This window comes from Enhydra lutris, unplaced genomic scaffold (genome assembly GCF_002288905.1).
Source record: "Enhydra lutris kenyoni isolate GAN:26980312 unplaced genomic scaffold, ASM228890v2 scaffoldscaffold12, whole genome shotgun sequence".
Taxonomy (NCBI): domain Eukaryota; kingdom Metazoa; phylum Chordata; class Mammalia; order Carnivora; family Mustelidae; genus Enhydra; species Enhydra lutris.
The window spans coordinates 46197343-46222829 of record NW_019154096.1 but is presented as its reverse complement, the minus strand read 5'-3'; the positions used below and the strand labels follow the sequence as shown (position 1 = coordinate 46222829).

At 38.5% G+C, this 25487-nt stretch overlaps 2 protein-coding genes across 3 annotated transcripts in view; one reads left to right on the top strand and one right to left on the bottom strand.

Moving 5' to 3' along the window:
* The window catches only part of LOC111145164 (kinesin family member 11), a 43813-nt gene extending 23193 nt beyond the window's left edge, over window positions 1-20620 (bottom strand). Inside the window, exons 1-11 of one of the 2 annotated variants that reach the window (XM_022499865.1) lie at window positions 20357-20620; window positions 14260-14392; window positions 13478-13575; window positions 13312-13390; window positions 11753-11938; window positions 11516-11640; window positions 8234-8324; window positions 6650-6892; window positions 4562-4657; window positions 1575-1663; window positions 633-720 (exon numbers count right to left, since the gene is read on the bottom strand). In XM_022499865.1, the coding sequence (XP_022355573.1) occupies window positions 633-720; window positions 1575-1663; window positions 4562-4657; window positions 6650-6892; window positions 8234-8324; window positions 11516-11640; window positions 11753-11938; window positions 13312-13390; window positions 13478-13575; window positions 14260-14392; window positions 20357-20433 (1305 nt within the window). In that variant the 5' untranslated portion in view covers window positions 20434-20620. The remainder of the gene's footprint in view (window positions 1-632; window positions 721-1574; window positions 1664-4561; window positions 4658-6649; window positions 6893-8233; window positions 8325-11515; window positions 11641-11752; window positions 11939-13311; window positions 13391-13477; window positions 13576-14259; window positions 14393-20356) is intronic. The other variant, XM_022499866.1, reaches the window with a different exon arrangement.
* On the top strand, window positions 14744-17289 carry LOC111144727 (proteasome assembly chaperone 1-like). Its single transcript, XM_022499167.1, is given in 2 exon segments — window positions 14744-14748; window positions 16434-17289. Coding segments are annotated over 2 exon segments (786 nt in total). The 3' UTR covers window positions 17215-17289.
* Window positions 20621-25487: the final 4867 nt, after the last annotated feature.

Here is a 25487-nt window from a genome sequence, read left to right as displayed (position 1 = left end):
CACCTTGGGTGTAGACATCACTTAAAAATAAAAAGTTTCAGGGGCGCCTGGGTGGCTCAGTGGGTTAAGCCTCTGCCTTCGGCTCAGGTCATGATCCCAGGGTCCTGGGATCGAGCCCCGCATCGGGCTCTCTGCTTAGCAGGGAGCCTGCTTCCTCCTTTCTCTCTGCCTACTTGTGATCTCTCTCTCTCTCTCTCTGTCAAATAAATAAATAAATAAATAATCTTTTTAAAAATAAATAGATAGATAAATAAATAAATAATTTCAAAAAAAATCTTTAAAAATCAAAATAAATTAAAAAAATATTTAAAAAAAAAATCATGTCCCTCAAGTTCTCAAATTTTCTTAATATTTGCTTTTCATATAACACACAATACTGTTTTGTTTTTTCATTCAATACTATTTTTTTAGAATTTTTAAAAGATTTTATTTATTTACTTGACAGAGACATACAGCCAGAGAGGGAACACAAGCAGGAGGTCTAAGAGAGGGACAGCAGGCATCCTGCCAAGTAGGGAGCCTGACGTGGGGCTCAATCCCAGGACACTGGGATCATGACCTGAGCGGAAGGTAGATGCCCAACGACTGAGCCACCCAGGCGCCCTTCATTCAATACTGTTTTAAATGCTTACCCTACTTAGCTCCTCTTCAACTGCGCCAATTTTTTCAATCAATTCTACAATCTGTTCTTCTTGAACAGTTAGTTTTCCACTCATGGCTCTAAAATAAAGTTTAATATGAATTTAACAGTTAATATTTCTTCTTAATTCCCTTAAGACTCATTCTAACAAAACTGTGGCAGTTACACATCATCTCTACCATTTATCACTATAATAATGATGCCTAAGTGTCAATAAGCAATGAACACAAATTACAAAAAACTAATGTATCCTTGTCCTTGTTTTATAAATGGAATATTCTTCTTGTGACCTCCATTTTGAAACTGAGAATCCCTTCTTATGAGGGAAAAAAGCATGTGTATGTATAAAATTTAAGAAGCTACAAAGCTGACAAATAGTCCTTTGTCATAATTCACATAAAATAGAGATGGGGAGGGATACAAACTAAGTGTCTATAACCAGGAATATGGAGGATAAATAGGACCCACAGAATCCAGGAGAGGCTTGGGACTTGAAGGCATCTGGTATCACAGAAAGAAGGGGAGGAGTCAGGGACTAAAATTGGATAAGTGAGTTAAAGTATATATACAAAGCAATTATACCTCCTACCTCCTGCACGCATACCCCAGTACATACCCCAACACACACCACCACTGATGTTTTACTAAAGTTATGTGAGAGGTAATGAATGGGGAAAACAAGTGAAAAATACATGGGCCCTCTTTGTATTTTCCTTGCAACCTCATGTGAATCTATAGTTATCTAAAAATTAAAGTTATATACATAAAAATTTTTTAACTGATAACTACTTGTTAATATCAGAAAAAGGAGCATTTATAGGAAGCACTAGATACAAAATCTTAGTTACTGTCACAAAAGTAAATTTTATTTCAAACACCTTGTTAGCAGAAAATTATTATTCTTGGAAATTAATTTCCATAGTCAAGGTCTTACCTAAAATTTTCTTCAGAAATGTATACCCCATTTTTCTCACGGGCTGCAGCAAGATCTCGTTTCAGTCGCTCTATCTCTTCTGTGTATTCCTACACAAGAAGAACATTGTAGGTATCAATTTAGCATTTAACTTTTTTTTTCATTCATTTGGGGAGGAATCGGGCTCTCTGCTCAGCGGGGAACCTCCTTCCTCCTCTCTCTCTCTACCTACCTCTCTGCCTACTTGCGATCTCTCTGTCATATAAATAAATAAAATATTTATTTTATTAATAAATTAATATTTATTAATATTATTATATAATATAATATTAATATTATTAATATTAAATAAATAAATAAATAAAAATAAAAGGCCATATAAAGAAGATGAACTACAGACTGGGAGAAAATTAATATAAACCATATTAGTGACAGAGAACTAAGAACTTTCAAAGCCACAATAATTTTTAAAAACCAATTAGTAAGGAGCCTGGTTGGCTCAGCCAAAGGAGCATGTGATTCTTGATCTTTGGGTTGCGGGTTCAAGCCCCACGTTGGGTGGAAATTACTTTAAAATATATATATATTTATTTAAATATATATATTTATATATAGATATATATTCTTTTTTTTAAGGCAGGAGGCAGAGGGAAAGAGAAAGAAAGATCTTAAATAGGCTCTACACCCAGCTCTGAGCCTGATGCAGGGCTCAATCTCATGACCCTGAGACTGGGATCATGATCTGAGCCAAAATTACGTCAAATGGCCAACCAACTGAGCCACCCGGATGGCTCCCCGCAATTTTTTTAAAGATTTGTTTATTTATTTGAGAGACAAAGACAGAGAGAGAGCGCCCAGAGGGAAAGGGAGACAAGCAGTACTACATGAGTCTCAATCCCAGTGACAGAATTCATGATCTGAGCCAAAATCAAGAGTTAGATCCTTAACCAACTTAGCCTCCCTAGTGCCCCCCAAATTTTTTTAAATAAAAAAATTAAAACCCCGGGCGCCTGGGTGGCTCAGTGGGTTAAGCCTCTGCCTTCAGCTAAGGTCATGATCTCAGGATCGAGTCCCACGTCAGGCTCTCTGCTCAGCAGGGAGCCTGCTTCCCCCTCCCTCTGCCTGCCTCTCTGCTATTTGTGATCTCTCTCTCTGTGTCAAATAAATAAAATCTTTAAAAAAAAAAAAAAATTAAAAACCCTATTAGAAAATGGGCCTAAAGACAGGAACAGACTTTTCACCAAAGAGGATATGCAAATACCAAATAAGCACATGAAAAGACTAGCCATTAGAGAAATGCAAGTTAAAACCACATTGACAGAGTGCCTGGGTGGCTCAGTTGGTTAAGCAAGCGCCTTTGGCTCAGGTCATGATCCTGACTGGTCCCAGGACTGAGTCCCATGTTGGGCTCCCTGCTCAGGAGGGAGTCTGCTTCTCCCTCTCACCCTCCCTTGTCTCATGCTCTCTCTTTCATTCTCTCTCTCAACTAAATAAATAAAATCTTTTTTAAAAAATCCAAAAAAACACAGTGAGATATTTAGCTCCTCTTATTCTCATCAGAACAACTAAAATAAAAATAGCTATAATACCAAATGCTGGTGAATATGTGGAATAACTAGATCACTCTTACATTGCTAGCGGGAATATAAACTGATACAGCCACTCTGGAAAATAGCTTGGCAGTTCTTTAACTGATAAATAAAATCTTAAAAAAAAAAAAAAACTTAACCAACTAAAAATTGGGCAAAGAATTTGCATAGAGGGGTGCCTGGGTGGCTCAGTGGGTTAAGGCCTCTGCCTTCAGCTCAGGTTGTGATCCCAGGCTCCTGGGATCGAGCCCCACATCAGGCTCTCTGCTCGGCAGGGAGCCTGCTTCCTTTCCTCTCTCTCTGCCTGCCTCTCTGCCTACTTGTGATCTCTGTCTGTCAAATAAATAAATAAAATCTTTAAAAAAAAAAAAAAAAGAATTTGCATAGACCTTTCACAAAAAAGATATACAAATGGATAGTAAGCGTACAAAAAGATGCTTATTATCATTATTCACTAAGGGAATGCTAATTAAAACCATGCTGAGGGTAAAATCATACCCTTATTAGAATGGCTAACATTAAAAAGACAGACTATAACATGTGTTGGGGAGGATGTGGAGAAACTGCAACCCTCACTCATTTGCTGCTAATGAAAATTTAAAGTGGTACAGCCACTTTGGAAAACAGTTTCTTAAAAAGTTAAACATAAACTTCCTGTGCAACACAGAAATTAAACTTCTAAATATCTACCTAAAAGGACTGCAAATACATCAACACAAAGACTTATATGCTAATATTCATAGCAGCACTATGGGAAATGATCCAAATTTCCATTGGCTGATGAATGGATAAACACAATGTGTTATTATCCATTTAATGGAATATCATTCAGCAAAATAGTCTATTGATACATGCGACAACATAGATGAAGCCCCAGTGTTATGCTAAGTGAAAGAAGCCAGATGCAAAAGATCAAATATTGCATGATTCCATTTAAGAAATGGCTGGAAAGGGCAAATCTACAAACAAAAAGTGTATCAGTTGTTGATTGTTTGCAAAGGGGTAAAGGGGAACTTTACAGTGACAGAAATGTCCAAAGTAGACTGTAGTGATGTTGCACAACTCTATAAATGTACTAAACATCACTGCAGTATAGGCTTACAATGGAGGAGTGTTATGGAAATTATACCCTAATGTGTGGTAATAATACCACATTAATGTATGGTGATTGTACCTTAAAGCTAGAAATAAATAAATTTTGTAAATGTAAATAATTGCAAATTTTGCTGGCTTGATAGAGCTGGTAAAGTCACCATATTAGCATTAGAAAAAACATTTTAATATATTAGGTAGTTAATTAAAATCATTAGATGAAATGCCTTACCACAGGCAATTAAATAAATCTTAACAATTATCTATTTCAGGTCCTTATTTTTACATTTGTCAAACAATACATTCCTCCACAAAATCCACAATTACCTTAATAAGAGCTCTTTTGGTGAGTTTCTGGTTAACTTCAGGCTTATTTAGTATGTTCTTTGCTCTATGAGCATATTCCAATGTACTCAGAGTTTCCTGTAAAAAAAAGAAAATGCCAATTACTAAAGATTCTATAAGAACAATGTAGTTCTGTTATCTAAAAGGATTATAAAATAAGTTTATAAAATAAGTTACAAGAAAAAATAATTTACAAAAAATAACTTACGGTTATATCTAACCTAAAAATCTATCATCCACTAGGACCACTATTCTAAATCTTTACAAGGAAATTTGTTCAAAACAGCCTTTTCTTCCCTTCTTTCTAATTTAAAAGGTCATCTTCTTTTTTTTTCTTTTTTTTTTTAAAGATTTTATTTATTTGACACACAGAGAGAGAAATCACAAGCAGGCAGAGAGGCAGGCAGAGAGAGAGAGAGAGAGGAGGAAACAGGCTCCCTGCCCAGCAGAGAGCCCGATGTGGGGCTCGATCCCAGGACCCTGAGATCATGACCTGAGCTGAAGGCAGAGGCTTTAACCCACTGAGCCACCCAGGCGCCCCAAAAGGTCATCTTCTTTATGATAATTTGCCTAAGAATTTTTTACTTCAGTCTTCACACTCAATGAACCCCCTCACCTGATGAGTAAGCATAACATCCTATATCCATACAATGGAAAATTACTCACCTACAAAAAGAAATGAAGCCTGGATACATGTGAACCACATGGATGAACACTGAAAACATGCTAAATGCAAGAAGGCAGTCACAAAAGAACACTTATTGCATGATTGCATTTACACACAATGTCCAGATTAGGCAAATCTATAGATTACAAAAGTAAGTTGGGGCACCTGGCTGTCTCAGTTGGCTAAGCATCTGCCTTCAGCTCAGGTCATAATCTCAGAGTCCTGGGATCAAGCCCCACATCGGGCTCTCTGTTTACTGGGGAATCAGCTTCTCCCTCTCTCTCCCTTTGCCCCCAACTTGTACTCTAATAAAGAAATAAAATCTTTTTAAAAAATCGGGGGGGAGGCTCCTGGGTACCTTTGGCTCAGGTCGTGATCCCAGAGTCCTGGGATCGAGCCCTGCATCGGGCTCCTTGCTCATCAGAAGCCAGCTACTCCCTCTCCCACTCCCCCTGTTTGCGTTCCCTCTCTCGCTGTGTCTCTGTCAAATAAATAAAACAAAATCTTTAAAAAAAAAAAAAAGAAAAAAAAATTTGAAGTAGGTTAGTCGTGACCTAGGGCTGGGAATGTGGGCAAATGGAGAGTGATTCCTAATGGGTTACAAGGTTTCTTTCTGAGGTAATGAAAATGCTCTAAATAGACTTTAGTGATGGTTGCACAGCTCAGCAAATATATTAAAATCATTGAATTACATACTTTTAATAGGTGATTTAATGGCATGTGAATTACATCTCAGTAAAGATGTTTTTTAAAATGAAAGGGGAATTAGAGACCTTATAAATCCTTTTCTAACTCCATTTAAAGGAAACAATCACAATAAAATAAGAGATTTCGCCATTTTTTTTTTGCTTCTCTTGGTTTTACCACCTGTTCTCACATATCCAATCCCATCTTCAGTGCCCTCTAAGAGTTTCTACAACACTAGCATTCAATTAACTCACTTTTAAGTCCCCAATTAAATCTCCATACCCTGGCCCCAATCAGAGTCCCCGCTCAGCAGGGAGTCTGATTCTTCCTCTCCCTCTACCCACCCCTCCACCCCCTCACTCTCTCTCAAATAAATAAATAAAATCTTTTTAAAAATCTCCATACCACATGTAACCATCCACTGCTAATGACCACAGCAATTTCTTTTGAAGACTGTGTAGGAAAAGCCATTAAGTAATTGGCTTTTTAAGATTAAAAACTGCCAAGAAGTAGAAAAACAATTTTTTCAGTGTTGTCCTCCTATGTCCATGTACAATATCCAGATTCTTTTACTCTTGCTTAGAATGAATGAAGCCAATTAATGAACTTTTAAAATATATGATAAAAAAATAAAAACAAAAAAGTAAAATAAAGTAAGTGATAGCTAAATAAGAATTACAGCTACTACACTTGCAGATGCCTATTAAAGGGCTTACCTCAAGATTGAGAGATGCAGGAGAAATTGTTGCAATTATGGATGTTCTTGTACGTCCCCCAAGAGAATCCTGGAGGATTCTAGTTAGTTTAGATTCTCGATAAGGAACATGAGGTGTTCTTTCTACAAGAGCAGTAATGACCCTTCCCAAAGTCAAAAGGGATTGATTGATATTTCCAGCTTCCCGAGCTCTCTTGTCAACTGCTCCAGAACGGCCAATGTTCTCACTTCCTGCAAGATCAACCTTGAATTTCAAAAATAAAAGTTGTTAGTTCAACCTCGAATTTCAAAAATAAAAGCTGTTAGTTCCACTGGATTTGGACAGAAAGACTTTCATTCTCTAGTATAATGTATCAACTACCCACCAAGATAATTTTTTTATTATTAACAATAGCTATAAATAGTAATTACAAAGCTAATTACCTAGGAGCTTCAAAAATATTGTCTAGAAGTACAGAATTTCAAGCTGCTCTGTGGTGGTCAAGAATGAAACAGTTGAAGGGTCCCTGAGTGGCTGGCTCAGAGCCTTAATCGTCCAAATTTTTTTTTTTAAAGATTTTATTATTTATTTGACAGAGAGAGAGGTCAAAAGTAGGCAGAGAAGGGGAAGTAGGCTTCCCGCTGAGCAGAGAGCCCGATTTGGGCCTTGATCCCAGGACCCTGAGATCATGACCTGAGCCAAAGGCAGAGGCTTAACCCACTGAGCCACCCAGGTGCCTTAAGCATCCAGCCCATAATTTTGGCTCCGCTCATTATCTCAGGGTCGTGAGATCCCCATATTGGGCTCCTCACTCAGCTGGGATTCTGCTTGAGATTCTCTCTCCCTCTCTCCCCTCTAAAATAAATAAACCTTTAAAAAAAAAAAAAAAAAGAATGAAACAGTGGTTTGACCCAGCGATCCCACTTCTATGTATATTATCCAAGAGAAATAAAATCAGTAACTCAAAGAGATATCTGCACTCCCATGTTCAATGAATTATTCATAATAGCCAAGATATGGAAACAGTGATGAATGAATAGAGAAGATATGTTATACATGTACAATGGAATACATTTACTTAGCCATGAAAAAGAAGGAAATCCTGCATTTTGTAACAACATGGATGAACCTAGAATATATAATGCAAAGTGAAATAAGCCAGACAGAGAAGGACAAATACTGTATGATCTCCCTTATGTGTAGAATTGAGGGGGTGTGGGGGAAGAAAGTTAGTTCATGGAAATGGAGAGTAGAATGACGGTTACCAAGAGTAGGAGAATGGGGGAGAAGCAGGTGCTGGTCAAAGAGTATAAGCCTTCAATTATAAGATGAATAAACTCTGAGGATGTAATGTACACTATGGTAATGACAGCTGAAACATGCTAAGAGTAGACCTAAGCATTCTTACCCCGCCGCAAAAAAGTGACTATGTGAGGTGAAGGATATGTTAATTAACCTGATTATGGTAATCATTTCACAAAGCATACATATATCAAATCATCCCTTTTTTTTACACTTTAAATATATAATTATATTTGTCAATTATACCTTAATAATGCTAGAGAAAAAAAAGAATGAAACAGTGGTATTAAGGCAGACACTTACCAAGTTCAACTTTCCAATTTTAACAAGCTCCTCTCCATCAATTGTAGTTTCTTTCATATGTATCGTAACAGAGAAAACTGAGTGGGAACGACTAGAAAACAAGATCAGGTTGTCCAGTCATTGTAACAAAACATTATTTGCTTTCTATAAAATATTAAAAAGAGTAAAGAAAGACCAAACGCTACAAGGTAGAGAAAGATAGTATCAGACAGGAGACATCAATAAGATTTTGGAAGACAGAGGGTAGATAGTATAATGCTTAGGTTTTTGCTTTCTTGTAACTGCTGCCTGCAGAGGGGACCCCAATAAGAAACTATCTGTAAACACCCTAAAAGACTTAGGAACTAGAATCCTCAGACCTCTAAAAGCTGGATGTGGGGTCAGTTTTGGACAGTTGCGTGGTATGTCAGAGGAAAAGGCTTGAAATCAGTCTTCCTATTTATAAGAATCTCTTGAAATATGTCATTACCATAAATTCAAACAGTACCACACAAATAATCAAATTACTTGATTTCAATGTCAGCTGTTGTAAAAATATATTGTTCTGCTTTGAGAATATCAGAAATAATTAATACCCTCTCCTGAAAAGCAAATAGTAAATAAGAATGATTACCAAAATACTACAAGACAATCACCACTAGACCATAAAGTGTTCCAAAGTCTATCTTATGTACTGACATTCAGCTTTTATCTGAGGGATACAAAAGCTATATAGACAACAAAAGACCTCTTACTCCCGTATCAATGACATTTGGTGAACATCCTTGTTAATTTCACTGATGATTAGTGAGGAATATGGTAATTTTTAATTTTCTTATTTGTACTTTTCATGTTGCTTGGAAAATTTTACAGTAATCATACTTTATTATTTAAAATTACAGAAAAGGGGAAGGGCACAGGAAAAGTATAAAGAAACTATAAATCTGGGGCGCCTGGGTGGCTCAGTCGTTAACCGTGTGTCTTCAGCTCAGGTCATGATCCCAGGGTCCTGGGATCGAGCCCCACATCAGGCTCTCTGCTCAGCAGGGAGTCTGCTTCCCCGCGGCCCCTCCCCGCCCCGTCTCTCTGCTTGTCTCTCTGCCTACTTGTGATCTCTGTGTGTCAAATAAATAAATAAAATCTTAAAAAATAAATAAATAAAAAGAAAAGAAAAACAAAGTATAAATCTGAATTCAATATGTATTTCATATTTTCTACCATTATTTACCCATTCCTAATTCAAGATTATGGAATTACTGCAATCAAGCATAGACCTCAACTCTGATTTTGGAAAATTGAATGTTTTACTTCACTTTATCACATACATTCATAAAAAGACCGTTACACAAGTCTACATATAAAAAAAATGAGTCCTAGAGGGCATCTGGGTGGCTCAATCTGTTAAGTATCTGCCTTTGGCTCAGGTCATGATCCCAAAGTCCTGGGATCAATCAAATCCAGAGTCAGGCTCCTTGCTCAGGGAGTCTGCTTCTCCCTGACCCTCTGCATCCCTCCCAACCCCCACTCATGCTCTTTCTCTAAAATAAATAAAATCTTTAAAAAAAGAAATCCTAAATTATACAAATTTATGAAAAAGTAGGAATTTATTTAAAAGAAAGGTATTTAGAGAAAAGAAATATTATCTAGTCTTAAACTCATTCTTCCAATTTCTACATATATATATATATATATTTTTTTTTTTAGATTTTATTTATTTATTTGAGAGACAGTGAGAGAGAGCATGAGCGAGGAGAAGGTCAGAGAGAGAAGCAGACTCCCCGCAGAGCCGGGAGCCCGATGCGGGACTCGATCCCGGGACTCCAGGATCATGACCTGAGCCGAAGGCAGTCGTCCAACCAACTGAGCCACCCAGGCGACCCTACATAATTTTTTTAAATGGAAAGCTATTATAGGAAAATTTAATTAAAATCATAAAATCACCCATAGTTTCATGATTTTCATTACTTTCATGTTATTTTTTTGTTCTTTAAATGCATGTGTAACTTTTCAAAGAGTTGCAGAAATTTCCAATTATAAGGGAGCAAAGAAGTAAGACATCTAATTTTTTTTTAGTTTTTCTTTTTAATTAATTTTTTTTTTTAGGTTTTGTTTATTTAAGTAATCTCTACACCCAACATGGGGCTCAAACTCACAACCCTGAGATCAAGAGTCACATGCTCTTCTGACTGAGCCAGCCATGCACCCTGAGATCTATTTCTTTTTTTTTTGTTTTTTATATTTTCTTTTAAATTTTTTTTAAGATTTTATTTATTTATTTGACAGAGAGAGATCACAAGTAGACAGAGGCAGGCAGAGAGAGAGAGAGAGGAAGGGAAGCAGGCTCCCTGCTGAGCAGAGAGCCTGATGTGGGGTTCGATCCCAGGACCCTGGGATCATGACCTGAGCAGAAGGCAGAGGCTTTAACCCATTGAGCCACCCAGGCGCCCTCTGAGATCTATTTCTAATAATTACTTTGTAGGTCAGGGAAACTGATATTCAGATAAGTTCACTTATTTACCTGAAGTCACATGTTTGGTTAATTGCAAATATCTAACTCCCAATCTATAGCTTTTTTAATTACACTCTAATGCTTCCTTCACAGAACAGTAGAAAAAAATATCACCTGACTTGATAAACTGCTTTTCTAGAATTTGGGATTCTTTTCATAGGGGGTGCTAACCAAATATGCCCCTTTCTACCCTGGAAAGCCAGTGTTAGTGACCATGTCTTCCTATATACTTTATACACATAATTTAATTTTACTTAAATCATGTTGTACAACCCAAATAAATGTAATTTTTGTTGGTCATACTGCAATAAAGCCAGGGGAAAAATTAAATGAAGCTATTTGACTTTCTTCTAATCCTTACTTAAACCATGGGCTTTTAAACTTTGTTCTAGGTATCCACTTTGGAGGCCCCCAAAAAGTGCTCAGGGATAATCTACAGGAGGCTGAGGAGTTAAGCCTCTGAGCATCCCACCCTCAAATAAGATTTCATCCCACCCTCAAATCGACTACAGCAGGCACATATTAATCTAGGCTCCTGCATACGATTTCATTTGAGAAAAAAATAGTCTACTTAAAAAAGATTAATACTTCTCTAATTTGACTTGTCTTTGTTCTCCTTCCAACATTCTTCCAATACTGGTGCTTGCCTCTAAATCTCAAGCCAATTACTAAAGCATGAAATCAAGCATACATACAGTCTAGGTATGGGACTCACATACTTTGATGCACCTCAATTTGATTTCCCACGTTAAAAAGAAAACGGAGCGGTGGGGGGAGGACACTGGCTTTCTTACCTAGAGTATGCATTCATCAGAGTTGCCGCAGTTGTCCGTTTTGCTGCTCCCTTCTCCAAAATCTGATAGACTTCATCCTTGTTGTGTACTGTAATTTCTTCTAAACCTTTGATTATCACTCCCCTCTAAGCAAATATCAAAAGATCATCCATGAGGTTGGTAAAAATATATATACTGACTTCTCAAAGCATCACACATTAAAATCCAGAGACATTTCATTCTCAAAGACTGAGTTACCTTGTTACGGGGATCGTCAAACATCTGCAGTCTCTCAGAAACATCAGAAGATGGATTAAGAAGATCAAAAAGTTCTTCATTATAGATTTCCAACAGAGACACTTTGACTGAAAATTCAGTACCATTATCAGTAAGTTTCTCAAAAATTTGATGAAGGGTACGTGGAATTATACCAGCCAAGGGATCCTGAAATTATAGTATTAGTTAGGACTAAAATAAGGGAAGAATGCCATTTACTATGGCTCTTAAAACACTTTTATGATATATTTATATCTATGATATATATTTAAACACAAATATGATATATGATATGTTTATGATATATTTAAACACAAATATGAGGGGCATCTGAGTGTCTCAGTTGTTTAGGCATCCAACTCTTGGTTTCAGCTCAGATCATGATCTCTGGGTCATGGGATCAAGTCCCATGTAGGGTTCCGCCCTTAGCATGAGGTCTGGGTTGAGCTTCTTTCCTTCCTCCTCTCCCTCCCACTCTGTTCCTCCCTCCACTCACTGCACTCTCAATCTCTCTCTCTCTGAAGTTAATAAAATCTTTAAACATAAATATTTCAAAACAGGTTAAAAAAAACTAACCAAATATTAGAGCAGCCAAGTCATTTATGAGTTTATGCAACAGTAATTATTTTTCTTCATACCTTCCACAAGTATGTCCTACCCATCAGCCACTTCATGTCTGAAGATTACATAGAAACCAACTGAACTAAACTACTTAGAAAGCCACATTTAATAATTCTTTCTAACTTGGCTCATGAGAACATTAGTAATACAACCATGTTAACAGAAATAGGCCCATCTAACAGGATATTCCCTAATTCTAACATAAACACAGTTGTTTCTGAAATATCTAAGCATCTGTAATAAAATTATTATAAATCTTTAAATTTTGAAACTGTGCTTTAAGTGTACTCCTTATTTCCTATGGTTATAATTCCATAACTTTATTATCCATGTTTAAAGTTATTAATGCCTCAACTATTAACCACTAGAAAAAAGGATCAACCTAAATGTTAACAAGTTAGAAAATTAACTTAGTCATTAAACTAACTTAAACACACTTGATAGAAATCTTTGTAAAACCTAGTATGTGCTTTCTACACTATCTAGTAATACAGTAATCTTAATTTCTTAAATACTGAAGGTCATTGTTGATACCATGCTGCCTCTTGCTATGTTAACTTTATGACAAACTCACTCCTACACTGCAAAGTCTTCCCTTTAAAGCCATAATCACATGCCACTTTTCCACAATATTCTGCTCCAACTAGTCTGTCCCAAACAGACCTCTCTCTTATCATGTAACTGTGTCATATGTATTGGTCCTTTCTCTCCTAATGATATCATGTTTCTTAAACAGGAATCATACCACATACTTTAATTTTACTAAAATAGTAGTTTATACCACATTCATGTTTGACATAGGTATACTGATCTTCTCTTTTCACCAATTTTTTTTAACCAATTTTTTTGTTTTTTTCCAACCAATTTTTTTTATTCAGTCATAGTTCAGTGAGACGGAAATTATTATAAACGATAAATACCTCCTCCCAAGTGTACTCTTCATTAGGTGACCTCTCACCTTCCATTGTAAAGGTTTTTCCAGTGCCAGTTTGGCCATATCTGTTAAAATTAACCAAAGTGGTAAACAGAATATAAATACATGCTTCTAAACCTTTTCAGCACTTTGAAAAACAGTGTTTTACTCACGCAAAAATAGTGCAATTATAACCCATAATAACTTCATCCAGAATTGGACAAACAACACTTCGGTAAACATCAATTTGTTTAGTAGAAGCTCCAAAAACCTATCCAAAAAAAAAAAAAAAATCAAAGCAATTCTTCAGGAAAAAGGTACTTCAAATTACTCACTTTAAAAATTTTGTTTTTTATCTATTAACTCATTCAGCCCACTAGAAACCATTTGAAAACTCAGAGTTGGGACGCCTGGGTGGCTCAGTGGGTTAAGACTCTGCCTTTGGTTCAGGTCAAGATCTCAGGGTCTTGGAATGGAGCCTGGCATCAGGCTCTCTGCTCTGCTTCCCTCTCTCTCTGCCTGCCTCTCTGTCTACTTGTGATATTTCTCTCTCTCTCTCTGTCAAATAAATAAATAAATAAATCTTTAAAAAAAAAAAAGGAAAAAAGAAAACTCAAGAGTCAACTCAAACTTGGAACTGTATACTAGAACCTAGAGGAAATATGTATACAAGAAAAACTTTACATAGCAAATAATAAAGGAGTAGCAGCATTTTAAGAAATAGGTACTGGGGCACCTGGGTGGCTCAGCCAGTTGGGCATCTGACTCTTGGACTTTTGGCTTAGGTTGTGATCTTGGGGTAATGAGATTGAGCCCCATGTGTCAGGCTCTGTCTGCACTCAGAAGAGTCTGCTTGTTCCTCTTCCTCTGCTCCAACCCCGCTCCTTAACATGCTCTCTGATAAATAAATAAAATCTTGAAAAAAAAAAAAAAAAAGAAAGAAAAAAATAGGTACCATATCAAAAGTGTATGTTTTCCTTGAGCTCTTGTCAGCCAAGCCTCCAGTTCGTACACTAACTTCTTTTCGTACATGATCACATTCTACTACAGAATGGGCATTAGCTTTCCGTTCTGCCAAATTAAATGGTCTATAAAAAGAAATATACAAAGGTATTTTAAAAACTCTTAGTTATCAGGTTACAGATGACATTATCATTAATACCTTACACAATAACGAAGTGAAGTTTTTTGACACTATTGGTGACAGGGATTAAGTGGGGGACTAAATGATACTGGTAAAGCAGACAGCAGAATTTTTCGTTTCAACTCCCAGAAATAAAAAAATAGGTTTTTTACTTTTCAAAGACACGTAAAACATGACAATTCTGACAGCTTCCTGGACTAGATGTAAACAGAATTAACTCGTTAAAAAAAAGGCCAAACTTATTTTTCAGAATTCTATTTCCATTATTCTTAGAGTCTAATAAGAATATTAGGCTATGACGTAGAAGAAAGAACATGCCAGATTTGTGTTCAAAATACTAACCTGTCAGTGGATAACTGGCACTCACACACATGCCTCCCCCCAATACCGAAAGAAAAGAAAAAAGAAATCCTATTTAGTTTAGTTTCCCAGGGGCTCCTACTATGCTTGGCACGCATCCTAATATCTGTTAAACTATATAGCTTAATAAATGTCATCCTAAGAGGAGTGATGGAAGAGCTGAAAAGAACCCTAGTCCACACAGTAGCATCATTCAGATATATATACACTTAACACACATCTGTGCCAAAGAAAGAGATGTACTCGACCTGAGTTCATTTTTCCCTTTCAGTTTCACATATTATGAAAGGAAATGGCAACTACTACATAAACCAAGTTGCTATTTATTTTAAAAATGATACAACATCCTCTGCCATGCTCCATTCCTAGTATATTTTTGACAGGCAGAAAATCAAATTTGTGATCCTGGAAAATTTAACTCACCAACTTGCAGGTAACACATAATAATGCTATCGATTGTCAAATGTAATGAAACCACACAATGTACATAACCCATGGCATGAAATACTATTAAAAGTTCAACAAACTTAAGTCAAAACCAACTTATACTGAGGTAGGCCAAGAGTATCAAGTACAATGAATTCTCTCACATGGTTAAAGCTTTTTCTTTTTTTTTTTTTTTTTAAGATTTTATTTATTTGACAGAGAGAAATCACAAGTAGGCAGAGAGGCAGGCAGAGAGAGAGGAGGAAGCAGGCTCCCTGCTGAGCAGAAAGCCCAATGTGGGGCTTGAACCCAGGACCTGGGATCATGACCTGAGCCGAAGGCAGCGGCTTAACCCACTGAGCCACCCAGGCGCCCCTGGTTAAAGCTTTTTCAATTAGTTTATAATTCTTAGCATCTCTCAACTAATCTCTTTGCCATGATGTGTGATGACATTAACCAAATGAATACCATTCAAGATGTCACAACCAAGTACTAGATATTCACACAGATCACACATTTCTAAAAGTTATCAAAACTCCCACTGATGAGCTTTAAGAACTATTTGCACTATCATAAAAAGTACTGCCAAGCCACTATATTCCTAACCAAACTTCTCTAATTAGAAATTGTAAGGTTTTGGGACGCCTGGGTGGCTCAGTTGGTCAAGCAGCTGCCTTCGGCTCAGGTCATGATCCCAGCGTCCTGGGATCGAGTCCCGCATCGGGCTCCTTGCTCGGCAGGGAGCCTGCTTCTCCCTCTGCCTCTGCCTGTGCTCGCTCTCTCTCCCTCTCTCTCTGACAAATAAATAAAATCTTTAAAAAAAAAAAAAAAAAAGAAATTGTAAGGTTTCTGTTAATGACACTAACAAACCAATCAATTTGTTGGTCTCACTACAGTCACATTACATTCATTCGTTCATTCCATAATATTCGTCAAGTACTTATTATGTGATTGGTATTTGTCTAGGAACTGAGGGTATACCAGTGAACAAAACCAAGGTTCGAAAAAACCCAAAACATCCAAATTCCTATTCTCAGAGAGCTTTTATCCTAGTGTTATAGATATATCAGGTGCTGATAAATTAGAAATCAAAGTAAATAAAACAGACTAAGTGTGATTGGAATTGATGATGTGGGAAAATGGACAGTTGCTATTACTATTTTACGGTGGTCCGGGAAGGCTTCTTTTCTCTGATTTAGGGAGACGGCCGAGGACAGGGAGGTCCGGCGGCAGCTGGCGCGGAAGAGGGAGGTGCGGCTCTTTCGAAGACAAACAAAAACATCTTTGGAAGTTTCTCTGCTGGAAAAATATCCTTGCTCCAAATTCATAATTGCTATAGGAAATAATGCAGTAGCGTTTTTGTCGTCATTTGTAATGAATTCAGGAGTCTGGGAAGAAGTTGGCCGTGCTAACCTCTGGAATGAATGGTGTAGAACAACGGACACGACACATCTGTCCCCCGCAGAGGCTTTTTGTGTATTTTATCATCTGAAATCGAGTCCCTCGGTCGTCCTCTGTCAGTGCAGCTGCTACGTAGCTGAAGATCAGCAGTATCAGTGGCTGGAAAAGGTCTTTGGCTCTTGTGCAAGGAAGAATATGCAAGTGACGATTCTCACATGTCGGCATGTTACTGACTATTAAACTTCAGAATCTACTAGCAGCCTTCATTCTCCTTTCCTGAAAGCCCTAAAAACACAGAATTTCAAAGAGCCTCCATGCTGTTCACTGCTGGAACAACCAAATATCGTACATGACCTTCCTGCAGCAGTTCTGAGTTACTGTCAAGTGTGGAGGATTCCTGCAGTTCTGTATTTGTGTTACACTGATGTGATGAAGTTAGACCTAATCACAGTTGAAGCTTTTAAGCCTATCCTTTCTTCCAGAAACTTGAAAGGTTTGGTTAAGAATATTCCTCAGAGCACAGAGATACTAAAGAAATTGATGACAACAAATGAAATTCAGAGTAACATTTATACATGATTCCGGAGATAGTTTTGTAAAGTGTATTACCATCCATTCCTTCAAGGGGAGCAGGGTATATGGGCTTGTTGGTTATTATTTTTCCCCCAAGGGGGTATTTTGCGGATGTACAAACAGAATAAACTTATTTTAAATTAAAAAAAAAAAAAAATTAAGCAGAATCTAAAAAGTGAGGGAGCCAGTCATATAGCTATTTTGGGGGGAAAGCTTTCTAGGCAGAGGGAAATTGCAAAGGCCCTGAGGTAAAGGTTGGTAGATGTGTGTGGTGGGGTGGGGGGCAGGGGAGTTATGTAGGGTATAATAAAGATAACCAGTAGCTAGATCAATGTGAGGGGTCTATAACCTTCAAACTGTGGGCCAAATCTGGCCCTTGTCTTACCAGAGCCCTAGAATGATTTCTACAATTTTAAAGGGTTATTAAAAAAAAAAAAAATCAGATGCTGCTTTGGTAGCAGTTCTTTGGCAGATTCATTCCACCACTTAAATCTGAAAACAAGGGACCACACAGTCTTACTGATTTCAGGTAAAAGATGTCCAGCAAAACAGCAAGCACCAACAAACACGGCCCAGGCAAGAACTGTGCAGCAGTTGAGATCAGAAGCCTCCATAAACGAACAAAGGTTTCAATGGCATCATCGGACCTCAAGTTCTACTGTGAGGAGCACGCCAGGAGCAACTCTTTGCTGATAGGGATACCAACTTCAGAAAATGTTCTCAAAAAAAAAGAAAGAAAGAAAGAAAGAAAAAAAATTCAATAAAGAATTAAAAAAAAAAAAAAACTTGCATCATCTTATAGTGGAATAGTAAAACAGTTCTGTGTCTCTTCTCAATAAAGCAAATTACAAGCAGTTCCTTAACTGGGATTAAATGGGAGACTAAATGATACTGGTAAAGCAGATAACAAAATTTTTCGTTTCAACTCCCAGAAATAAAAAATAGGTTTTTTACTTTTCAAAGACACGTAAAACATGACAATTCTGACAGCTTCCTGGACTAGATGTAAACAGAATTAACTTGAAAAAGAAAAGAGGGGCGCCTGGGTGGCTCAGTGGGTTAAGCCGCTGCCTTCGGCTAAGGTCATGATCTCAGAGTCCTGGGATCGAGTCCCGCATCGGGCTCTCTGCTCAGCAGGGAACCTGCTTCCCTCTCTCTCTCTCTCTATCTCTCTCTCTGCCTGCCTCTCTCTATACTTGAGATCCCCCTCTAAAAAAAAAAAAAAAAAAATAAAAAAAAAAAAAAAAAAAGAATGAAAAGAAAAACATTTTAAAAGAAAGAAAAGAAAAACATCTCTTTATACAAAAATTATTGTAAATAATTAGACACAACCTAAGCACTTTTCATTAGTGACAATGTAAAAGAAATCTCTTTTTAGGTAAGAAATGTATGCGGATAATAAACATGAATAAAGTTTAATTCTTGGGGTAGAGGAAGGAGGCTGGAGAGGGATACAATAGGGTTCCAAATGTAATGATTGTTTCCTTTCTAATTAGGTCATGGATAACACAGATGTTTGTTACTTTTTTCTCTATAACTTTTTATAGGTCTGACAAATTTTGTAATTAACAATAAAAAAGAAAATTAAAGAAAATAAAACCATTCAGAAAAAACAATATTGTTTGGCCTTATGAAACGATCAAAATAATCTAAAAATTTGTGTTTGTGGGGCGCCTGGTTGGCTCAATAGGTAGAGCATGGAACTCTTATCTCCGGATTGTGAATTTGAGCCTCACAATGGGTGTAGAGATTGCTTAAAAATAAAATCTTTGGGACGCCTGGGTGGCTCAGTTGGTTAAGCAGCTGCCTTCGGCTCAGGTCATGATCCCAGCGTCCTGGGATCGAGTCCCACATCGGGCTCCAGTCCCACATCGGGCTCCTTGCTCTGCAGGGAGCCTGCTTCTCCCTCTGCCTCTGCCTGCCATTCTGTCTGCCTGTGCTCGCTCTCTCTCCCTCTCTCTCTGACAAATAAATAAAATCTTTAAAAAAAATAAATAAAATAAAAGCTTTAAAAATTAAATAATTAAAAATTTGCATATGTATTACAGGCTATTAACTTTTTATTCAATCTTCAAAACAAGTAACTATTAACAGACGCTCTAGAATACAACTAGTAAGTGGTGGCACTTAAGGTTACCATCAAATTTCCTCTATGACACCTAGTTCAGAAAGCTAGCTATTATCTTTGACAACTACAATTCAAGATATCAAAGTGGAAGAAGCAATAATTTAAGAAAGTTTGTTCACACATTTTAAAAAGGACCTTTCTTTTTAAATTTTAGAACTTCTGGATTTACAGGAAAGCTACTAAATAGTTGGTAGAATTTGTAAAGCAACCGCAACAAAAACAAACACGAAACACACACAGACCAGTAAACCGTGGAGGGCTTTTAAAAAACTTAATAAATCAATCTTAATTAAGCAACAGTTTGCATAACGAGTATATTCCTCCTCTACTGGCTAATTTTAAAATGGGGGAGTTATTTGGAAATCAATCCGGGGAAAGTTTGAACCCTCCACCCACTCACCGCGAGGAAACAAACTATCTCCCTTGGTCTACGGAAGACCAAGTTGCAGTACAATCAGAAAGCTATACTGGCTTAAGATGCGTCCTTTTAAAAACAAACTACTCTAGCAGTTAACCTTTAAAATATAAATACACTGATGTTTCCTTGTTTGGCAAGGATTAAGAAAATATTGCAACTAGAAGAAAGAGAACAAGTCATAGATTATTCTTTTAGAGGATGATGGAGAGGACGGTAAATCCAACATAAGTACTAAAACACCTGCAAAGTAGGTATGCAGTCTTATTTCGAAACTGAGAAACTTCAATGAGTGGCATCTCCCCAACATTAGTTTTTTAAAAGAACACACTTTTCCCTAAAAACCGGCGATCAAAGTCTCCATCTGAGTACCATTTAAACTGTAACTTCTAATACAAATGCCCTTTCTTCTGAAACGGACACTAATTTACCCCTCACAGAAATCTGGCGTCGTTTTTATCGACCGAATGCGGAGAACTACGAAACACGAAGGTTTGCTCCCCGCAGACTGAAAACTAAACTCCTCTCTCCGGACAGCACAGGCGGGAGCCCTGCACCAAAGCCAGCAAAGCCCGGCACTCCCAGTCCTGCCGGGTTCGCCCTACCTGCATCTCACCACCACCTGGATGTTCTTTCCCTTCTCCTCTTTCTTCTTCGCGGAGGAATTCGGCTGGGACGCCATGACGATCCCTGCCCGAAGGTGAAGGCCTGGCTGCGGACTCCGACGTTGTGGGGCGCAGAGGATCCCTGCGGCTGGCGCGGTCCGGATGCCCACCTCCCCCGCCGGGTATTGGCGTGGCCAGGGGAAGCCACGCAAGCAAGCTCGACGTCTCCGCTCTCCACCAGGGGCTCTGACTGACCGAGGCGTCTGTCCCGCGCTGGCGGGAGCCTCGGAGTCACCAATTTCGTCTCCGTCCGAAGCCTCGGAAACCGAGCAACGACTCGGCGCCTCAATTTGAAAAAGGAGCCGAGACGCCGAGCCAATAGCAGCGTCGGCGCGCGAGGCACCATGGGACTCGGTGTCTTCACCAGAGCGCCGCCCTCGGGGCGTGGCCCGCGGGAAAGTAAAAAGCTGGTCTGTCCGTACCGGTCTGGAACTCGCAGTGCGGCAGGAGAGGCGAACGAGTGAACAGTGTGACTCTTCGACGTGACCTTACCCAGGTTACATAACGTCTGTCCGCCAAGATTTCCTCATCTTCAAAATGGAAGTAATAGCGACCATTTCAGAGGGTTCGGCAAAAACTGAGCTAACGCGGACAAATAGCTTAGACTAGAACATGTAGTGTCAGGAAATCTTGCCACGATTACAAGTATTATTAGCGAATTGTATGGCAGTGTTATGGAAGCACGGAGGGGAGAGATCCAAAGAGAAACCCTTTCTCGGAGGCAGCGTCCAGAACAGCCTTGAGTAACTAGGAAATGTTAAGAAATAAGGTTACGACGAGTACCAAGTTAAATGTCACTTTCGGGACTCTGAATTTATCCTTTAACTGGTGAGAAGATGTCGCCGTTAAATGATTCGAAGCATAAGGCAGTACTGAACTTGCCTTTTCTGACTAGCGTTTCCAAACGACTGACGCAGGCTCGGGGTGCGCTTCGCTCCCTCTACGTGGCGCAGCAACCCCTCTCCACCCGGCGGTCTTGAGGAGCTCGAGCCCACGCCTGCGCCGTCAGCCTACAAATCCCAGCAGGCAGCGCTCCCTGGGCCCCGCCTCCGCTGCGTAACTCCGGCTTTCCGTAGACGTCCAGCAAGCGTCCTGGCAGTGTTTAGGGTGGCTGGAGGGCTTCAGGTGTGGGACCCCGCCTCAGGAAATACTGAAGCTCTGGGCTGTGCCGTGGTGGGCTCACGGAGCTGAGCGGTCACACTTAGCCTTCAGGAACCTAGGTGTTTTTTGCTTTGTTTTGTTTTGTTTTTTTTAAAGTAAGGCCCAGATGAAATGGAAGACTCTTGGGCGCCCTTTGTGTTCCTCCACTTATTAACCTCCTGTATTCCCCCAAGGAGAAGTCTCAGTGTACAGCTTGGATCGCTGGTCACCCTCATTATGCGTAGCAAGATGTCTACTGATATCTATGACGGCTCGCCAGCATCGCAAAATGGACCAAAATGGAACTCTTTATTCCCCCCACCGCCACTCTAATCCTTTCTGTACCCAGGACACTAACCAGACCTTTGATTCCTTTGTTCCCCACCACATCCAGTAGACTCCTGTTGGTTTTACCGCCTCTGCCGTCACTCTAGGCCGTCTCTCTCTTTATTTAATTTAAATTCAATTAATTAACATAGATGTATTATTAGTTTTAGAGGTAGAGTTCAGTGATCCATCAGTCTTATATAATACCCAGTGCTCATTACATCACATGCCCTCCTAAAAGTCTGTCACCCAGTTACCCCATCCCCCCATCAACCGCCCCTTAAGCAACCCTCAGTTTGTTTCCTATGATTAAGAGTCTTTTATGGTTTGTCTCCCTCTGTGATTTTCTCTTGTTTTATTTTTCCCTCCCTTCCCCAATGATCCTCTTTTGTTTTTTAAAATGCACATGAGTGAGATCATATGGTATTTGTCTTTCTCTGACTGGTTTCACTTAGCATAATAACCTCTAGTTGATCCTCCTTGTTGCAAATGGCAAGATTTCATATTTTTTGATGGCTGAGCAGTATTCCGTGTGTGTGTGTGTGTGTGTGTGTGTGTGTGTGTGACACATCTTCTTTATCCATTTATCTGTTGATGGACATCTGGGCCCTTTTCATAGTTTGGCTATTGTGGACATGGCTGCTATAAACACTGGGGTACACGTGCCCCTTTGGATCACTACATTTGTGTCTTTGGGGTAAATACCCAGTAGTGCAATTGCTTGTCAGAGGATAGCTCTGTTTTCAACTTTTTGAGGAACCTCCATACTGTTTTCCAGAGTGGCCGCACCAACTTGCATTCTTACCAGCAGTAGGAGAGGGTTCCCCTTTCTCTGCATTCTCACATCTGTCATCTCCCATGTTTTTGATTTTAGCCATTCTGACCTGTGGGAGGGTGTATCTCATTGTGGTTTTGATTCATATTTCCCTGATGCTGAGTGATGTTGAGCATTTTGTCATGTGTCTGTTGGCTATTTCTATGTCATCTTTGGAGAATTATCTGTTTGTGTCTTCTGCCCATTTCTTGATTAGATTATTTGTTCTTTGGGTGTTGAGTTTGATAAGTTCTTTATAGATTATAGATATTAGCCCTTTATCTGATAAAACATTTGCAAATATCTTCTCCCATTCTGTCAACTGTAGGTCATCTCTTTTACCTCTTCTCTGAAACACTGTCCTTAACAAGTCTCCGTATTTCTGCTCTTTTCTCTTCTCTCCAGTGCATTCACTCAGCAAAGGGAAGGATCCTTAAAAGAATCAGATCATGCCCTTCAATTACTTTTTAACCTCACAATAGCTTCTCATTGAACTTACAATAAAATCCAAACTCCTGACCATGTGAGTCAAACATCCTGTCCTGTGAGGACTTCATTATACCACCTTTGCCTGTAACCAACATCAACTCCAGGTACAAACCACATAGCTCACTACCACGCTCCCAAGCTTCTAAGTGCTCTCTTGCAGCCAGGCCTTCGCATTTGCTATACCCTTTGCCTGTATCTCTTTTAGTTTGGTTCTTTGCATGACTTACTCATTCTTATCCTTCAAAACTCAGCTCCGCTTTCTCTTAAAAGGCTTTTCCTGGCCACCCTAATCTAAAGAAAATTACTCCTGTTTCAAGACCCTGTTTAATTCCTTCATAATGTATTACAGTCTGTGATTACGTTGTCAATGTATTGTCTCCCTACTCTGCGAGAATGTAGAATTTCATTAGGAACTGTGGATTGTCTTATTCAGTATTGTTTTCTTAGTTTTCTTGAGCACAGCCTTACACAAAGTAGTCACTCAATAAATATATGAGGACTGGAAAGAAATTAACCTTTCTCTACCTTAGTTACCTTACCTGTAAAATGGAGATAATAATGATTACTATTAGAGTGAAGATTAAAATAATAATATGTATAAAGTGGCTAGTACATAGTAGACCAAAAAAAGCTAATTTCTTCTTTTTTTCCTCAGAAAATACCTAAACAATGTTTATATTAATGGTCATTTGGGTCAATGCGAGAAATTAAAGGGTCTCCACTCGGGTAAGAGTTATAGCTTCCATTTATCTAGAGCTACAATGTGTCCGACTCTATGAGAGGTTTTGTATGCATAGTCTCATTTAATCTTCACAACAATTCTCTGAAATAGGAACTATTATTTCTCACTATTTTATCAATACATAGGTTAAGTAGGTTTATTGTTTGTACTCGTACAGCTAATAAGTGACAGAGAAGGAACTCAGAATTCTTTCTGATTCCAAATCACAGGTCGTTCATTAACTGCTACCTCCCCCACCTATCTGTTCTTATTCTCAGTGCACATGCATTCACTTTCATCACACCCTGTTGGGTGTTTGACTATGGTCCAGGCAGTGAAAAGATAGGCTGTATTACAGTTCCTGACCTCAAGACCAAGTCTAATGGAGAGAGCCAGGGTCTAATAGACATTTGTTAAGTTTTGTTACATCATACAGGTGGCTTTCTCTGATATGGTATTTTATACTGCCCCTACTATACTATACTGCCCGAACTACTCAAGCTAATCAGCACTTCTCTCTTGAAAGTCAGTTTATGATTAGAAATTATTTTTAGGGCGCCTGGGTGGCTCAGTGGGCTAAAGCCTCTGCCTTTGGCTCAGGTCATGATCCTTGGATCCTGGGATCGAGTCCCGCATCGGGCTTTCTGCTTGGCGGGGAGCCTGCTTCTCCGTCTTTCTCTGCCTGCCTCTCTGCCTACTTGTGATCTCTGTCTGTCAAATAAATAAAATCGTTTAAAAATTTTTTTAAAAATTTTTTTAAAAATTATTTTTTATATTCTAAGAATAGTTAATCTGGATTTCACCAAAGCAACATCAGTGCCCATGTGTTTGGTCTGGCATTTAACTTTCAATAGTGTGTGTACTTCTTATATGTTAATTGATTTTTTTCTTAAAATAAAGCATGGACATTGTCTTGAGAGTTAAATAGTAATAATTGGGGGTGTGTGGGTGGCTCAGTCGGGTGAGCATCTGCCTTTGGCTCGGGTCATGATCCCAAGGTCCTGGGATCAAGTCTCATGTTGGGCTCTCTGCTCAGCTAGGAGTCTGCTGCTCCCTCTTGCTCTCTCTCAGCCTGCAGTTCTCCTTGCTTGTGCTCTCTCTCTCTGTCTCTCTGTCAAATAAATAAATAAAGTATTTTTTTAAAATAGTGATAATTGACTTACAACAAAAAGGTATTTTCCCTGCCTTATCCCACCCCAATCCCTCAAGATCAATACTCCAGAAGCAACAACTTTCAATTTGCTTTAGCTATTTTTTCTATTATTTACATATTTCCATTTTTGTAAGGAATTTGTATCTACTGTTATCTTTTGATTACTCAACTTTAGACTTTATATACTGACTTCCTGTTATGGAAGATAAGGATTTAGTTATCAAATGTTATGATCCCCTCTCTTTCCCTCCCCCATACATCCAATATTTACAATGCTTGTTAAATCAAAAATCTATATTTAGGTTATTATGCATGTTCATAGCTGAGTATTTCAGACTAATGGGATTATGTTTTCTTTATTTTTGTCTGTCCTAAAGTTAATAACTGCCTAGTTTTGTTTGCTTACTTTTCTTTGTACATTTCCAAA